The sequence below is a fragment of the Paralichthys olivaceus genome, chromosome 6 (genome assembly GCF_024713975.1).
Source record: "Paralichthys olivaceus isolate ysfri-2021 chromosome 6, ASM2471397v2, whole genome shotgun sequence".
NCBI lineage: Eukaryota > Metazoa > Chordata > Actinopteri > Pleuronectiformes > Paralichthyidae > Paralichthys > Paralichthys olivaceus.
Window position 1 is genome coordinate 6,118,236 of NC_091098.1, and position 17,013 is coordinate 6,135,248.

At 39.5% G+C, this 17,013-nt stretch overlaps 2 protein-coding genes across 4 annotated transcripts in view; one reads left to right on the forward strand and one right to left on the reverse strand.

Annotated features, from left to right (window-relative positions):
- Window positions 1-702: 702 nt before the first annotated feature.
- Window positions 703-12,350, reverse strand: LOC109630593 (mitogen-activated protein kinase 14A). The gene is made up of 12 exons (XM_069526919.1): window positions 12,109-12,350; window positions 9,385-9,514; window positions 7,880-7,938; window positions 7,498-7,609; window positions 4,569-4,598; window positions 3,240-3,287; window positions 2,962-3,076; window positions 2,793-2,864; window positions 2,365-2,444; window positions 2,103-2,181; window positions 1,282-1,455; window positions 703-1,170 (listed from the first exon to the last, which is right to left on the reverse strand). Exons 1-12 carry the CDS (start codon window positions 12,240-12,242, stop codon window positions 1,109-1,111), a joined length of 1,095 nt encoding a protein of 364 aa, XP_069383020.1. The 5' UTR covers window positions 12,243-12,350; the 3' UTR covers window positions 703-1,108.
- A 3,027-nt stretch (window positions 12,351-15,377) lies between these two features.
- Window positions 15,378-17,013, forward strand: part of LOC109630843 (plexin-B1-like) — a 62,192-nt gene continuing 60,556 nt past the window's right edge. For 2 of the 3 annotated variants that reach the window (XM_020089278.2, XM_069526994.1), the window contains exon 1: window positions 15,378-15,703. Coding sequence is in view for 2 of the 3 variants with exons in the window: in XM_069526994.1 (XP_069383095.1) it covers window positions 15,648-15,703 (56 nt within the window). In the remaining variant the exon portion in view is untranslated. The remainder of the gene's footprint in view (window positions 15,704-17,013) is intronic. The other variant, XM_069526995.1, reaches the window with a different exon arrangement.

Here is a 17,013-nt window from a genome sequence, read left to right on the forward strand (position 1 = left end):
ACAATCCTCCAACTTGCATTTCCATCGTCATCATTTGAAGAGAGGTGACATAACAGCCTTAAGTAAAACTTGATCGCCTCCTGGTGGCTGGCAGCAGTACAGGTCGTTGTCCATAGTTTGTATCACACCGATGTAAAGCTTTCATTTGTCCTGTGGGTTTCATCATGGATCATAGAGAGACCCAACAATTCTTATATACTACGAGCCCAATAATAATAGTTATAACAATAATATCTCGAGATTTGAGAGAGAAGGAGAGAAAAAGGGGCTGCCTTCATCTCTTCATTCATACCATACATCCTCCCACCTTATAATTTACTCATCTTTTGTTTATTCCTTTATTATCTCACACATTCCCTGTGTTTCAGGAGTCTGATTCCAACCTGCAGCTTGCAGTCCTCCTCTCAGAGGTGACTGACTTTGACGCAGCGGCGACACAGTCTGTGAGCTGCTGCTCCACTGTTAATGTTGATATTTGCAAAATGCACATTTCTCATTTTAAAGACTCCCAAATGAAATCTTTACAAAAACATGGATTAAATATCATATCCAATTTGAACTAGTGGGATGTGAAAAATCCAACTCTCACCGAGAAGTAAAAGCTTTCATTCTTTCATTCAGGGACTTAAAGATATTACATTTTACAACAGGTGGTTTTAAGAGTTGAGCCTTTCCCCCTTTCAATTATTATAAGTCTATGTATTTTACTTTATTTGATCATTCATATTTTATTTTATTTGTATTGCTGTAAATTCAACAAAGTCCTGACACAGTGGTCTTTATACAGCACTTACAGACATGTGACCTAAACGACTGACAATCTTTACATTAAAATCAACATAATGAGTCAAATTAATGTAAACACCTCATAAAAAAGAATTTGATATTTAAGGTTTACATGCTTTTGGTAAAACAGATATAGATTCATCAAGCTATTATTGCTACCATCAACTCTATCAACTGCACATTCATGTTAGATGCAGAAAAAAGGACAGGATATATTTAATGTTCTTTCTTTTTGTATTTGTTTCGCTGAATAGTTGACCTTTACATCACATGCAGATATTAAACCAAACACTGGGAAGCAGTAGCACATCATCACAGCATCTTACATAGCTGTTTTACTGGGGTTGTCAGGGTCGAAGGTCATGATCTCCATGTGGATAAGACCTGATTGGGAAGAAAGCGTAGACTTATTTTCACAACTATTATTGACCTCCTTTTTTAAATATAAGAATATGATTATTTATTCTTCTGTTAAGCCTTCACAGCCGTACTCACTCTTCCATTCGCCAACAGCCAGCTCCAGGCTCTCAAAGGAGTCGTCATAAGGCTCAGAGTCCGGCTCACACTCTGGGTCATGGTATTCAGCCAGGAAGGGGTGTGGAAGACTCTGCTTGGCTGTCAGCCTCGTCTCTGGATCCAGCAGCAGCATCCCCTCCAGCAGGTCCACAGCTGGAAGCATCAGGGCCGAAAACAGAACATTTAAATCATCACAAGAAAACATTTTTTTTCATCAACCACTATTTGGTCATAAGGATGTTTCTGTTTATTTGACACAAAAAGTTTTTTTTATTTCAAAGTTCTCCCCTGACAGAGTTTCAGGATTTACTGTATCTCCTCATCTCCTATTTGTTATAAATACGCAGCATTGAGAGATGAAGTGACACTTACGAGCTGGTTCAGGCCGCCAACTCGAGCTACACCGCTCTAATCATATTATCTCAGCTCAGGCTGTTACTCCTGTGTTTGCCTATTTTATGTGTTCCTCTCCCTGTCTCCTCCTCCCCTGTGTGAGTGTGAGTGTGGCAGACCTGGCACCAGTAGGCTCCAACAGAGGGGTAAAGATATCTGCTCATCATCATTCCCCGTTATATTACTGTAATTGTATCTGAGGGCGGGTGAGGAAGTCAGAGCCTAGACGCTAAACTCCATGATCAGCTGCTGCAATAAACATTTCACACGAGAGTTGTCTGATATAGGTGACGATGCTACAGCAAAGTCATGATGAAGAAGTTAGGGTTCGAAGTCAGCTTTACTTTCCAATTCAAGCACAATGTATTTCATTTAACGTCAATAAGTAGAGAAGCGGTTCAGTGCACCATTTTTATCCATGGACGGAAACACATCCTTGAAGTTTTTCTTCTTCTGTGGAGGGAGACCTCGCACGTATGACTGCGCCTGGAAAACACGTAATAATGGTTATGTTTTATAACAAAGAAAAAGAGTATAAAATATTTAAAAAAGAGGTGAATATCAAAAAAATTGGTTTGTTATTTTCCACTTATATTTGGGGATAGGCTGCATTCATCAGTTGGCATAAATGTTGGAATTCATGAGGCATGTGGACACAACAAAACTCACGTCTTTACTCTGCATCTTCTGAACCAGGGAGGAGTCTGGTGTTCCTGTCAGGCGGAGGATCTTTTTCAGCTGATCGATACCTGAACAGGCTGGTTAAGGAATGTGTTACTGTTTACAGGAAACAACAGATGGTTTAGATATTGCTATACAAATACAGTTATCATAATTACAGCACATCGACACAGACATCAGTACTTATCACAACAGTGTGTACAATTTAGTGACATCTAGTGGTGAAATTGCATGTGGCAGTGGAATACCCCTCACCTCACCCTCCCCTTCCAAACATGACAGAGAACCTGTAGAAGCCTTCAGTTGTCATAAAAACTCAAAAGGTGTTTAGTTTGTCCACTCTTACATTTGAAACAACAAAGGAGGAACAGTGTGAATTTCCCATTGGTTTAGTTGAGCTGAATGTGTGAGGATACTGTCGTGTCCTTGGAAAAGTACCTGGCCAGTAATCATCTCTGCCAGGATACAGGCGGCTGACCAGACATCCACTGAAGGGAGGACAAGAGAGAGACGGTTACATTTTATATTTTGTCAGAACGTACTGCTTCAATACTGGAAACGATGACAGTGAGATGATATCATCACCTGTCTGACTGTAGTGCATCCAGTTGAATATGATCTCTGGTGCTCTGTACCAGCGTGTTACCACATAACCAGTCATCTCACTCTCGGTCTGTCTCGCCAAGCCAAAATCCAGGATCTGAGAATAGTTACAGGTTAACAAGGCAAGTTTAAGAATTTATCGTTTTTTTTAGATCAGGTTTAAAAAGATGAGTTAGATATTTCAAAACTACCATGTAAATTCCCAGATGATTATATGTGTAAAGCCGAGTTTAATCATCATATTAGACTTTTCAACTCACCTTTAATTCACAGTTCTCATTCACAGCGAGGTTACCAGGCTTCAGATCCTAAAATCAAACCACATCAGCTTTCTTAATCGCATAATGTCTGACTTAAGTAGCAGCCATTTAGCTTAGCTTAGCTTTGCCTGGTTCTGTCTTCAGGCCTCATGTTTCTTTGGTTACCCAGCCTGAGCTCATAGAAGGACTGGTGTCACCAAAATATGAATCAAGTCTTTCATTAATTAATAATTACTTAAAAAATATGCATCAGTGAAAAAAGGAAAATACAGTCAACAGGTGCATCATTTAAAAATACATAGAAATTAGAAAATAAATAAGAAAATGTAATAAGCTATTTGAAAAAGCAGAGAAATAAATAACTGAAATCAAAAAATTGATTTAAAGGTACAGTGTGTAGAATTTAGTGATATCTAGTGTTCAAATTGCATGTTGCAGCTGAACACCCCTCACCTCACCCATGGATTTGAATCAAGTATTGTTAAGTGGAGCTTCTATTTACCAGCAGTTTTTTTATTATAAGCTTTTAAATGTGGTCATCTAGCTTCTACATTTGACCTTCTGACTCTTCAGACTGCTAAAACCATCAACAACCCTAATGTTTTATTGTTTCTTTGACTCAGAGAAATGTAGAGCTGGATGGGCGTAACTCCTAAGTAATTCAACCTTGTGAAACCAGGAGGGTGAAAGTAGGTCGTTGTAGTGCTGAGGAGGCACCCCCTACTGGTGAGGGGCTACACCTGCAAGACAGAAAGTTAACTAAACAAACCCCTTTTTTAAATGACCTTTCTATGGGTTATATTTTCCACCTATCCTGAATATGTAAAATGCAGCTTAGACATACAGCAAAGTGTTCAAGTTTGTTGTCTATTGTTATAAAATGTTTTAAAGCTGGTGTAAAATGTTATTGGGCATTCACTCTAATTCTAAAATCACAAATGTAAAGCTTCTGCTCAGCATTTAATATGAAGTCATTATTTGGCCCGAACTCTCACTGACCGCAAGCTTCCCTCATGTAAAATTAATTTAAATGTTGCTTAAACCATATATTACTGGAAACAGTACTCATCACATTCATGTTACATAATACCAATTACTGCGTAGCATTGGTCAATTGATTCATCTCTATTAAACCTAAAGTTGTGATTTTACACTGGGTTTGGTGTGGGATAGTGGGGCGTGTCCAGATTTTGCCATCCTTCATGCAAAACTATTTTACAGAATTTGGAACAATTCCTTTAGGTGAACAACTCAATTAAACACACATCGATTACCTGGCACACAAAGACTACAGTTAATTGTGTATTTTAAAAATGTTAATATACCAACCCGATGAATGATCCCTGCAGAGTGAATATACTGTAAAGAAGGAGAAGACAGATTATTGAACATAGTTATACAGTAATGCTTGTTCACAGAGCAGACAGACCCACATGCTCGAGGCCTCCTCTAAATGGCATGTTGTCCGGTTGCAGATTTTTTTTAAAAGGAGTAAAAACACATCACACATTTTTTTAGGAAGACTCAGACGTCTCGCTCAGAACAGAAGAGTGGTTAAAGCACATATACAGATAAGAAGGGGAAAGATCTCAAGATCAAAGATGCTAAACACAAAGACAAATGACCACACTTGAGACGTTAGTCTAGTTTCCCAGCTTCAACTGTGCTTTATCTTTTATTTCCACTGAGCACTCTTGGTTATACATTGACTGGGCATTGTCCCTGAACTGAAAGTACTAGAGTCATGCTGGTAAAACATCAGCGTATACTGAGAGGTATTTTAAAAATACAGGCTCTTAACAGGTTTCCTGATAACATCCTGTTACTATGGGGGGGGGGGACTTATTTTGAAAATCCAGGCTCTTTACAGGTGTCCTGATAACATCCTGTTACTCAGTGTTGACATTGCGTCAGTGGTCATGTGATGTCGCCATCGGACTAAATCAGTAAATATAAAGAGGAGCCCTCTCCTCTGTGTGTGTATGTCGTTGCTATGGATACTCACAGACTTGATTGCATGCACCTGTTATCTCCCAGTTGGGAGAGAGGGGTTAAAACAAATGCTCAAAACTCAAAAACTATAAGTTCTGTGAAATAAAAACACTGTGAGAATCCTGAGACTTCCCCGAACGTACACATATATTTTTCATTCGTTAGAGTTAAGAAATGTGACCGTGGGAGTGAGTTAGAACATTTTTAATTGTTGTTCTCCACTCTGACCTTTTTTTTTCAAAATGAACAAGGCAGCCAATGGAGACGTGAGACCGTAAAAACATTTTTCAAAAAAATTATACAGCCTAAACTATAGGTCTGAGAGATTTCATAGCTACATGTCTGCTGAGCAAACAAACTCTTTTTTTATTTTGATCTAAAAATCATGTCTGAGGCTCATGTTTGTGGCTTTGAAGCAGGTTTAACACACAAAAAGTTGCTGAAAAACGGCCGTTTCCAGCAGTTTTTTTCACACTCGCTCTAATTGTGCACCACTAGGTGTCACTCAGGTGTCACTCATAATAAGCCTGAGCAATAATACTGCATTTCGTTTCTTTGTACTTGTGACATGTGCGATGACAATAAAGTTGAATCTAATCTAATCTAATCTAATAATATGAGTGCGATGGATTGCAGGGGCTTCGTCATATATGGACGCCTAGTGGTGCATATGTTCTCATATTTGGCACCGATAACTTTATACTTTTTTACTTTATACAGAGTTGTTGATTCAGACCATATTTACATGATGTAATTTTAAACTTTAAACAGTGCCTAGTGGGCTGAACCTTGTTTCATATTGAGGGCGGCATGTCTTCAAGCTCGGGTTATTATATAAACTCAAATGAAACGATTTATTACAGTGATATGATTTTATTACACTCTTGTGAGGGCCACAGACACTGTTTTCTTTTTCTTTATTTATTCATGGCGGTTGAGGTACACTCATGGGATTATGTGGCGGTTGGGAATAGCTGACAATACATTTTGTACCGTATGTGACGACACTTTATAGCTGCTTATGTTTATCCAGTTGCGCAGGTGGGAAGGAGATTCCCATCCACTCTCTGGAGTTGACAGACTATGACCTTTAGCACTCACTGTTTGGTTTGCAGTAATGTGTTAGTAGCGTCTGAGACCAAGGCCCTTCTTAAACTGGAGTGACTTACTGCAATAACTAAAGGCATCTAAGTTTTTTCCTTTTTTTGTTCTTTGTGTGGGGGAAGTTGTACTGGGCTGCCATTGGGTCAAACAGGGAGCTGAAATTGAAGGCCTGAAGTTGGACCATATACATATATGATATATTATAAGTTCTTCTACCAGAGGCCTGGTAGCCTAGTATCTTGGCAGTATCTTTGCTGTGGCTAGGACAGTGTTCTTCTAGACAGAGACCTCAGAGGTTCTTCCTGGATTCAATTGGAGCCACTTTCCCAGTTTGGGGGTTACAGCCCTGAGTTCTCAGATTACAACTGGCACCTCTGTAGCCCTCACTTTCCACATCTCTTCTCGCTCCTCTTTCAGCCCATCTCTAAATCCTCTCATCAATCTACACTTGATTTGCCATAATAACAAATTCGAAACGTGGATTTTAGAAATGCTTACCATTACTATGACACTTGGCATATAGCTCAGATGTCTCCAATTTCTTTTGGAGATGTTTCAACACCTTTGACTGATTGGACATGATTTGGAAAGGCTGTAGACTGTAGAAGTACACATCTATAAGATATGTGTAAGACCTCACAGTGTGCAGTTCTCAGTTTAAACTGGTCACAAGCTCTAATAGTAGGTCTGGTTGTTCCAAACTTTAGAATTATGGAGGCTGTTGTGCTTTTAGAAACCTCTCATGCAGCAGAACCTCTTGTATCCTTCTCCAGAGCTCTGCAGGCAGCTGCTTCCACCTCATGTCTTGTCGTTTGCTCTGATATGTATTGTGACCTGTGAGACCTTATATAGACGGTGTGCCTTTACAAATAATGTCCAGTCAGTTGAATTTACCACAGGTGGACTCCAGTCCAGTAGAAACATCTCATAAAATGACTGTGGCTGTAAGCACAACATTCAGCAAACTGAAACTGGTAACTGGACTTGATCAGTGTATGATCACTGCAGAGCCTCCCAGTCACCTCTATACATAATCTCCTGTCTTTAGTTTTATTGCACACATTAGACATTTAAAATGTATTGAGAGCAAGTGTGGACAATTGTGTATGTAGATTATATCACCTAATATAATTTTTAAGAAAATAAAAACATCAACACTTACCTTGAGTCCTCTTAGAAGCTGGTAGAACAGGTACGTGATGATACGATCAGTTAATCTTCTCCTCTTCATAATGTGGCTCAGGTCTTGGGCTACTAATGGCATTACTAGGTAACTAGAGAGAGGAAAGGTGAGAGACAAACAGAAAGTGAGAAGGAATGTATGAATAAACAAAAATAAAAAACAAAGAGCCACAGTGACATGAAGTGGCCCTAAACCCTGTAGATAACACGAGACAGTTTCTATTGTGAGGAAATACCAAAACAAACATGAATAATCTTGCCCGCACGCATCCTTGCTTGAACAATCCATACATGCACACACACGCACACAGGGTGTCAACAGGCTTCGACAAAAAGAACATGGTTCGTGACCGTCAACTCACAAGGTTGTAAATTTTTCCAGTGTGGAATCCGGTGTGAAGACGTCAAGGAGGCAGATCACCTTAAAGACAAAAATGAAAGACAAGATATTAGCATATGATATGACCGGTAATATACAGATGTATTAGAAAACACATGTCTTGGGCTCTATAGGGGATCACATGCAGTGTATAATTAGTGACACTGCACATCTCCATGGTAACATCTGGTGTGAATGTCATATTTACAGCGCTGACACTGGCACTGTGTTTCTACAGCCTCTATATTTTACAGCCCTTTCAACTCTAGCAATGTTGCCTCACAGTAAGAAGGCTCTCAGTTTGAATCCCAGTTCTGTCTGAGTCTTTCTGTGTGGAGTTTGCATGTTCTCATATTTGCGTGGGTTCCGGGTAAAACAGCTTCCTCCCACAGTCTGTTTACATCCAGATTGGGCTTAGATTGGTTGGAGACTGTAAATTGACTGTAGGTGTGAACGTGACAGTGAATGGTTGTTTGTTGACCTGTGACACTCTGTCGACCTGTCCAGAGTGTACCCCACTTGTCACTTACTAGCAGGACAACCCTCAAAGGATAACCGGTATAGATAATGAATGGATGAACGCTGATATTTCTGCACAACATTACCCAGATATCCATTCTAATGGATCACTGCATCTATAATAATGATAATGTACTTCAGTCTTCTTTTCAAAAAGTTTGAACTGATGCAAACGTTCTACTATTAATTCTGAACACAAAAACACAGAGTGACAGCACAAGATATAGAAATAGGCCTTTTCTAAAATACAGAACACACACCTCTGCCAAGGCCCAACAGTCCTCTTAAATTCAATCAATCTGCCCCAAGTTGCACACACTCATAGATATCAGTCCCCTTAATATCAATAAGATCCGTGCATTGTTTTCTGAGAAATTGGTGAAAGCCCTATCTTGCAATGTTTAGGAGAGAGAAAATAGAAATAATTAAAAAAACATGTTTTTATGTGTTCTCTCTTGGACCCACTCCCATCCTTCCACCAAGTTTCATGGAATTTTCTGCTCAGTAGTTTTTGCATAATGCTGCTGATCCTGCTTGAAATTCCTCAACGGCTTTGAGCAAAAACACCTAACCATGAGGGTTGCAACATTACACTGCTGGCTTGTCAGGGAGCACTGGAGAGTTTGTGGACCTTTTGTTGAATAGTCAACAAAGTTTGTTTACCCTCATGATTGAACTTTGGGAGAAGAAAAATGGCAGAAGATTTTGATTTTGAAATATAAAATAAAAATGTGGTGCCATTTTGCAATAGAGTCATCATATAATATGACTCATAACACATATATCACATCATAGCACCGACCAGTTGGCAAAGAAGATTCCTCTCTCATGCTTGAGCGTCACCTCCCCTCTACCTCACTCGCAGGTGGCACCTTTGGCAGGCTTTTGAATTGTATTTTAGCATGTTCATAATGTATTTCCTGTCGCTCCATTCCAAATCAGGGCCCACGTCTTGTCACATTCACGTACATTTTCATGCTGGATGTGGCGGAGCAGCCTGAGTTCCCTGTAGGCCCGTTTGGCGTGGATGAGGGACTGGAAAGGCCGGTGCAGCTTCTTGATGGCCACCTTCTCCTTGGTCTTCTGGTCAGTGGCGGAGCTGAGTGGGAATAAAACACAGTACTGAGGAGAGGACACAGCGGCCTGATCATGTTGCTCATATAATTTCTTACTCTGGGCCGCAAATACTGATTAAGCTGTTATCTGTCAGTTTATTTATTTTTAGTATTTTTTTAATTGAATATTAAATTAAGTTATTTTAAATAAATTATTTTTTTAATCACTTAATCAATCAGACTTGATTTGTATAGCAACTTTAATACAGAGTAACACACACTCATCCATGCAGAGATCATATGACTTATTGATTTCCAGTTAAGATTTTGTATTGTTGTCACTCAAAACCCTGCAGTCGCACTCAAATAGCCCCTGCTTGTGCTCAAACTGTTTGCTTGCACTCAGATTTACTGCGCTCAAGCTTCAGCTCTCCTCATCACACTCACACTGCATTTGTGCATGTGTGAAACATCTGCTCTCAGATTTCTCCACTCCCTCTACTTGACTTCTGACAGGTAATAATAAAGACGGCAGTGCATGAACCCACCTAAAGTAACCACCCGTACGGGACTCTTGAAGAAGTAAAGCTAACGAGGGTGGGAGAATGTCATTTCTTATCAATATATGTTGGGGAATTTTGACAGACTAGTTGCTCTAGTTGCAGAAGAAAAAAATCAGAGAGCAGACATTTTGCGCACCCAAATAAGCAGTTTGAACACGAGGACACGAGTAGATGCTCTGAAGCTAGAGTAAACATAAGCACAAGCAGGGCTATTGGAGTGCAAGCAGAGTTTTGAGTTAAAGGTCCAGTGTGTGAGATTTAGGTGAAAGGAATTTTTGGCAGAAATTGAATATAAAATAATTTTAGTGATGTTTTTACTGGTTTGTTTCATCTAAATTGTATGAATTGTTGTTTTCTTTGCCAAAGAATGAGACGTTTATATTTAAAAACTTTATATTTACATTAAGGGGTCCTCTCTGTGGAGGCCGCCATGTTTTTTTACTGTGGTCCAAACTGGACAAACTAAAACCTTTTGAGTTTTCATGACAACTGAAGTTCACCACAGGTTCTCTCTCATGTTGGTAAGGGGAGGGTGACATGAGGAGTATTCAGCTGCAATGTGCAACTTCACCTCTAGATGTCACTAAATTCTACACACTGAACCTTTAAAGAATAAGTCCTGCTCTCAAACTGAAAAAACAAACTGTTGAATAAAGATGGGGGGGAGATATAAGAGCAATACATGACTATGTTTAAAAAAATTGAATTAAGTAAAGAGTGAAAGGCTAACGCTATTTTGATTAATTAATTTAATCATTAGAAAATCATACAGTGTCCTTTGTAAAGATCTTGTTTTGTCCGCACAACAGACCAAATAACAAAGTGTTATTCAGTTTAAAATCATATAAAACAGAACTTTTTTGTTTTTGATAAATTATATAAATGATAAATATTAGTTATCTAAATTGGGCAATTATTCCAGTGACTGTTGGCCATGAATCAGTTTATTATTTCACTGTGTAGTTAGTTTCCTTTATCTTTGTTTACATCAAGACTTTACAGCATGTTGAGAATAGGGTGCTCTGGGATTTCAACATCTTCTGTTGGAGTTGATAAGGGGAACAAAAACACAGGCGATATCCTGGAATACTTCTGGTATGTGGAACTGGTTCTTTTAAATAAAAACCTTGTTGTTCAAAAACAGATCAAACATGAGAGAAACCTGTACTGTATGATCTGATGTCTTTTCTGACCAAACAGCATCATATCTCTGGTAAGATCTGGTCCTTCAGTGACATGTCATTACATTGAGCTGTGCCAGAGTTATATCTTGGAATCCTGTGGGAGTTGCTCTGTGTCGGTGGAGGGGATTCTTTCTGTATCCCAGGACCTGCATTGACTTGCTGGCTTGCCTCTGGCGGACAAAGGTGCTTCTGTTAGCAAATGTCAGTGTAATGTTGGCCTCTGGGATAACAACCCAGGGAATGGAATGCTGACTTAAGTCAAGACAGCCTATAGGAAATCATTTGTGATTCAAAACATTTGAATATTGACAGCAAAGGAAACCAGAATGAAAAATCAACAAACAGTCGTGTGTGTGCATTTGATCATGTTCATCACTGTTCCTGCTGTTACACTTTGTGCATGTTGGAGATGGGTAAAAGTCATTTTAAGTGCCTTCATGTGTTTCAACGAGATTGTTTGTTTCATTTCAGTATAAAGCAGATCAATGTCTATAAGCATGTGCAAAGTGTCCTTAACTAAACTGTTATATCAGGTCATAACATCATTATATCCTATTATATCTTATTATTATATGTTATTATCTTAGACGTCTCGATTATTGTTTTAATGTCATTCTCTTTTAATCTGCTTTAAATTTGTTTTAATCTGTGCAATCTGATTTGAAATAGATTTTTTATTATTATGTGGATGTTTGAATGTGTCTGCACACCACACTGTGAATGAAATGTGCTTCATAAATAGAAATGATTTGCCTTCTGGATCATTTTACAGATATTTTAGTGAAGTTAACTCTATTAACTATAATCAGATGCTTTTCAGGCCGCAGATAATCTACAGTGTAGACATATCTGAAGGTGCAGTGTCGAGTTCTCTTCCCCGGGTGAACTCACCAGACTGTCCCGTAGGCTCCGGAGCCCACGGAGCTCAGCGTGGTGTACCTCTCCGGGACGTCCCACGTCGTTTTCTGGATCTCCAGTCTGTGAAACCCCGCTTCGACGGGGGAATTCTTCATCGGGGACTCCATCACACTGGTTTTTGTTTAGATTCACAGTTGGGGTTGTAGTCATAAAGCGCTTTAGTTCTCCAGCCTGAGCGTCACACTGACAGGTGAGACCAGGCAGAGTAATTTAACAGCAGGGTGAAGACACGCCCCCTGTGTCACATGACAGATCGATATCGTACATCAGCTGAGTGATGTGCAGTACTGACTGTCAGTACTGACAGTACAGACCAGTGAGGTGAGCTTCTGCATCATCATTTCAATTGCTTTAATTCCTGTGGAAACATGTCAGTTACATTTATTTCAATAATAATTACATTTTTCTATTGTAAAATTTCAATGTATAATTTCTCTGTTGCCTTATATTTAAAAAAAATGTCTAAAATATACATGGATAATAAGTAAAATAGCTCTATAAAATCTCCAAATCCATCCATCCACTTCTATATACAGGAAAGTAGACTAAATACATTTCTAACCAAAAGTATACAGTAATATTATATTACTGTGTGTGTGTGTGTGTGTGTGTGTGTGTGTGTGTGTGTGTGTGTGCTGCAGTGTCTGGAGTCATTAGGGACATTTTACCTGGAAGAAACATGAATGTTTTCAGTCATATCCTGTTACAAATCTGCTAATTAGTTGAGGCAGATGAATTATTATTATTATTATTATTATTATTATCCTGGACAATTGTAAAGACAATCCATCCATCAAAATAAAGTATGAAACTCTGGTACATGCTACAAGATGGTGTAGGATTATATTTGTATACATGGAGAGTATGATATTGTCCAGTACCACTGAACCATCACCTCAGTGTGAAGGTTTTTGTTTATTTATAAGCAGCACCTGTGGGAAAGATTTATGAAGCATTCTCTGTAACTGGACAGGTCGTGAACCAATCCCAACAGATAACACCGTGAGGTAGAGCTTTTTTGGCATTTGTAAATTTCTGAAGAAACAATGCTGAAATCTTGATGAAACAATCTGATAAATTTAGAGATTGATATCTGAGTGTGTGAAATGTGGTGCCTGTTGGTACTTGACAGAGGTATGTGTATGGGTATTATGTTCCTGGAGGATAACATATGCAGTTGTATGAGGTATTAATAAATACATTTGTATTGTTGTATTTAAATACTGTGAAGTGTTGATATGTCTATGCCTTTAATTTGTAAAATCGACTTTTCATATCTTTATATTTATATGATGCACACAATCTCATCATGATCTGATTTTATTTATGAAGAGTTTATTTTGGAAGATTTTGGAAGAACAACATGGGATGGTTCACCCTAAAAATGAAAAAAAAAAAGAAAATTCACTCATTATCTACTCACCATTATGCCAATGGAGGTGTGGGTGAAGTGTTTGAGTCCACAAAACACTTTTGGAGTTTCAAGAGTAAACAGTGTTTAACAGCAGCAGCCAAATGCAATACAATTGAAGTAAATGGAAAAACAACAGAAAAAACAGAAAACGCCTCTATACTGCTCCTGTGATGTCATCCAAGTGTCCGTAAGCCCCAACATTCAAATTTGACTTGAAATGATATAATTTACACCATGTTTTTTAGTTTAAATGTCAGCTAATATCCTCCTCTGAAGCAGCATTCATGTGTGGATCTCAGCCGACATTTAGGCTAAAAACAGAACAGTATAACTGTATTTTTTTCGAGTCGATTTTTGAATGCCAGGGCTCATGGACACATGTATGACACCACAGGAGCTCAAGATGCAAAATCATATAGCTGCTTCAAATAGTTTACAGGAATTTATAGCCAGGTTGTCATTTTTCAGGTTAGAGCCATAGCCCCTCACAATGTCCTCTCCCTGCCTGTGGACCTAAACAGTCTAAGATACACACACACACGTTTGTACCTTAACCTCAACTGTCACCCTTAAAACCAAGTCTTAACCCTTAAACGCCCCTTTGAAAAAGTGAGGGCCGGCAAAGTGTCCTCACTATACAAAAATGTCCTCAATCTGTAGGGTCTATGCTTAAAGTGGTCCTCACACAGATACAATTATAGAACACGCACACAACACACACACACACACACACACACACACACACACACACACACACACACACACACGACATTAAACATAAATCCTCTGAAGCAGAGGCGAGCCTCGACCAGCAGAGGGCGGTCACATGTCATTTTACAGATGAAGAGGAGCGTCTCGAGCTGTTGGTCATTGTTCCTTTCCCCCCGAATAAATGCACAGCCAGTGATTCAAATAGAAAATGTCCCCCACAAGTAGAACAAAACGGCTTCCAATGATTTAAAACTGAATAAGACTTTTTATATTTGGTCTGTTGGTTGGACAAAACAAGCACCTTAAAAAGGCCACTTGGACTCAGAATTGTGTATGATTTCCTGATGAATAAATGAATTAATCAAAATAGAGTTAGTCTTTTACCAACAATGTGGCATGTGTAATTGACTTCAGCAAAACTGTTTAAATCCTAACTCACTGCTGAACAGTCAGCACACACTAATACGTTTTCCACTGTTGTTCTTCCAATACAATCAAGTTAGAGCCCACAGTATCAAGCTTGCAGACAGGAACAACTGTGTCCGTGCAGGACTTTCAATGTAAAACTATTATTTTAAAGTTCTGATTTGAGTCAAAAGAGAAGTCACACAAAGACAGGATTAAAATGTACCTGACACTCCCTGTATTATCTCAGAGTTGGGTTGATACTCAACAAAAGTAAGGTTTGCATAATTAAAAAAAAAGCATGTAGACCACCTTAAAATAACTTTATTTGTTCTTAATCAGTTGCGGCTGGCCATCTTTCTTGTACTCGCCTGCATTGTTGTGGTGTCTCCTTTCAAAAAACTTTTAGAAAATAGAAATTCTAAACATATGATCATATTTATTGTAATTATTATTAGCAGGTGACTACATTAATAAAACAAAACAAATAAATAAATGAAGACTACCGACATAGCAAAATAGTTTTGGCTGACATCCCGCATCTGTGCAACTTTCTCAATGCACTTGCTGGCTGGATTGTTCCAAGCATCTTGTAGAAGCTGCCACACGTTCCTCTCTGGGTTGAGGCTGCCTCTGCTTCCTCGAAGTTTGGGATCTTTTATTTTGAAGGGAACACCATCGGATATCCTGCCTCACCATGCCTGGCTTGACTCCGCGTGGTGCCCGGTGCTCAGAGGTGAAGACGCTCCTCTGTCCTGATCCCGGCAGCAGAGGGACTGGTCCCCGGCTCTGATCTGAACACACACTCACACTCTCTCTCTCTCTCACACACACACTCACACTCACGTGCACACACTGAGGAGTCGGGGTGAGTCTGTCCTTTTAGACCAGTGTGTGTCTTCTGTCGTTGTGTGAGGACAAACTGTGTGAGGTGAGGGAGACGCGCTGGACCTCATCACACACTTTCTGCTTGTTGGCGTGGATGTGTTTCCTCCAGCATCATGGACGACTGATTCACGCACTTTCCTCACCCAACAGGTACGTTTAAAGTTATCATGTCATTAAATGCATGGAGGAATACAAAAACAATGTGTGGCTGTCATGAGCCAAAATCACTTTGGTTTCATGAGCATTCATTTGAACTCCTCAACGCAACAAGAGCTAAAGTGATACATGTGGTTAAATTCATGAAGTGTTTTGTTTGTCTGAAGTGTGTGTGTGTGTGTGTGTGTGTGTGTGTGTGTGTGTCAGACAGTTTGTAAACTCCACGATCTGTGTTTACCTACACCTTGAATATCTTTAATACAATGACTATAATCCCTTTGAATTGAACACACACACACGTTTGTACTTCTATCTTAGTGCGGACACTCATTGGCATAATGCATCCAAAGTAAATCCCTAACCCTAAAACCAAGTCTTAACCCTGAAACAAGCTATTGTAAAAGTGAGGACCGGCCTGAGTGTCCTCACTCTGTAGGGTCTATGCTTAAAATGGTCCTCACAAATATATAAGTAGAAAAAAACTTTACAGTAGCTGTGGACCATACTGAGCAGTGGGGTTCAGGCCACACACACACACACACACACACACACACAACATGCCATGCACACACTCTTTTGTCAGCTGATACAGGAATGTGTGTGAGCTGTGTGAGCCAAATGTCAAATGCCTTGTTCACCTGCTAGCATTCTGCTGGACACACACAGCTGCCTGTTTATTGCCTTATTTAGAAACTAGAAATGGTTGCATTGACCATGTTCACTGAACTTGACAAGATGAGTTCTCCGGCCTTTAGGGTTTTCAGCGAGTTCTGCACTTGTTGGATGCTTTGTTTGTGTACGGTGCTCATGGTGGTGAGGGATGAGACGGTTCCATCACTCCTCAGAAACTGATCAGGTTGGCCCTCGTTAACGCACAGTGTCACAGTCAGTGTGGTCTCTCTCCGTATAAATAGCACATAACAGGTACAGTGCTCCTGTCATGGAGGGAGTGTGTGTTTAGAGACATGAGCAGCGATTTATGCTGTTCGCACTCTCAGTGATCCTTGACCCTGAGAGGATCCCCCTCAGCCTCTGCGGTGAACCTGTATGAGGTGTACTAGCGGGCTGATTCTAAAATCAAAAAGCTCACCAGTGTGGGCTGTGTTACTGCTTTTGTGAAAAAATGGAGATCCAGATGAATTCAGCAGCTGGTCCCCCTCTTCTTCAACAGCTGTCAGATTGCATCTTGCAATATGAGAAACAGCTTACAGATTGATCAAAAATCAAAAGCCTCTCCAAATATAATTCACAAAACATCAGTATTTTCCTGGTCGCAATGAGAAACAGTCAGTGCTGCTGGACAG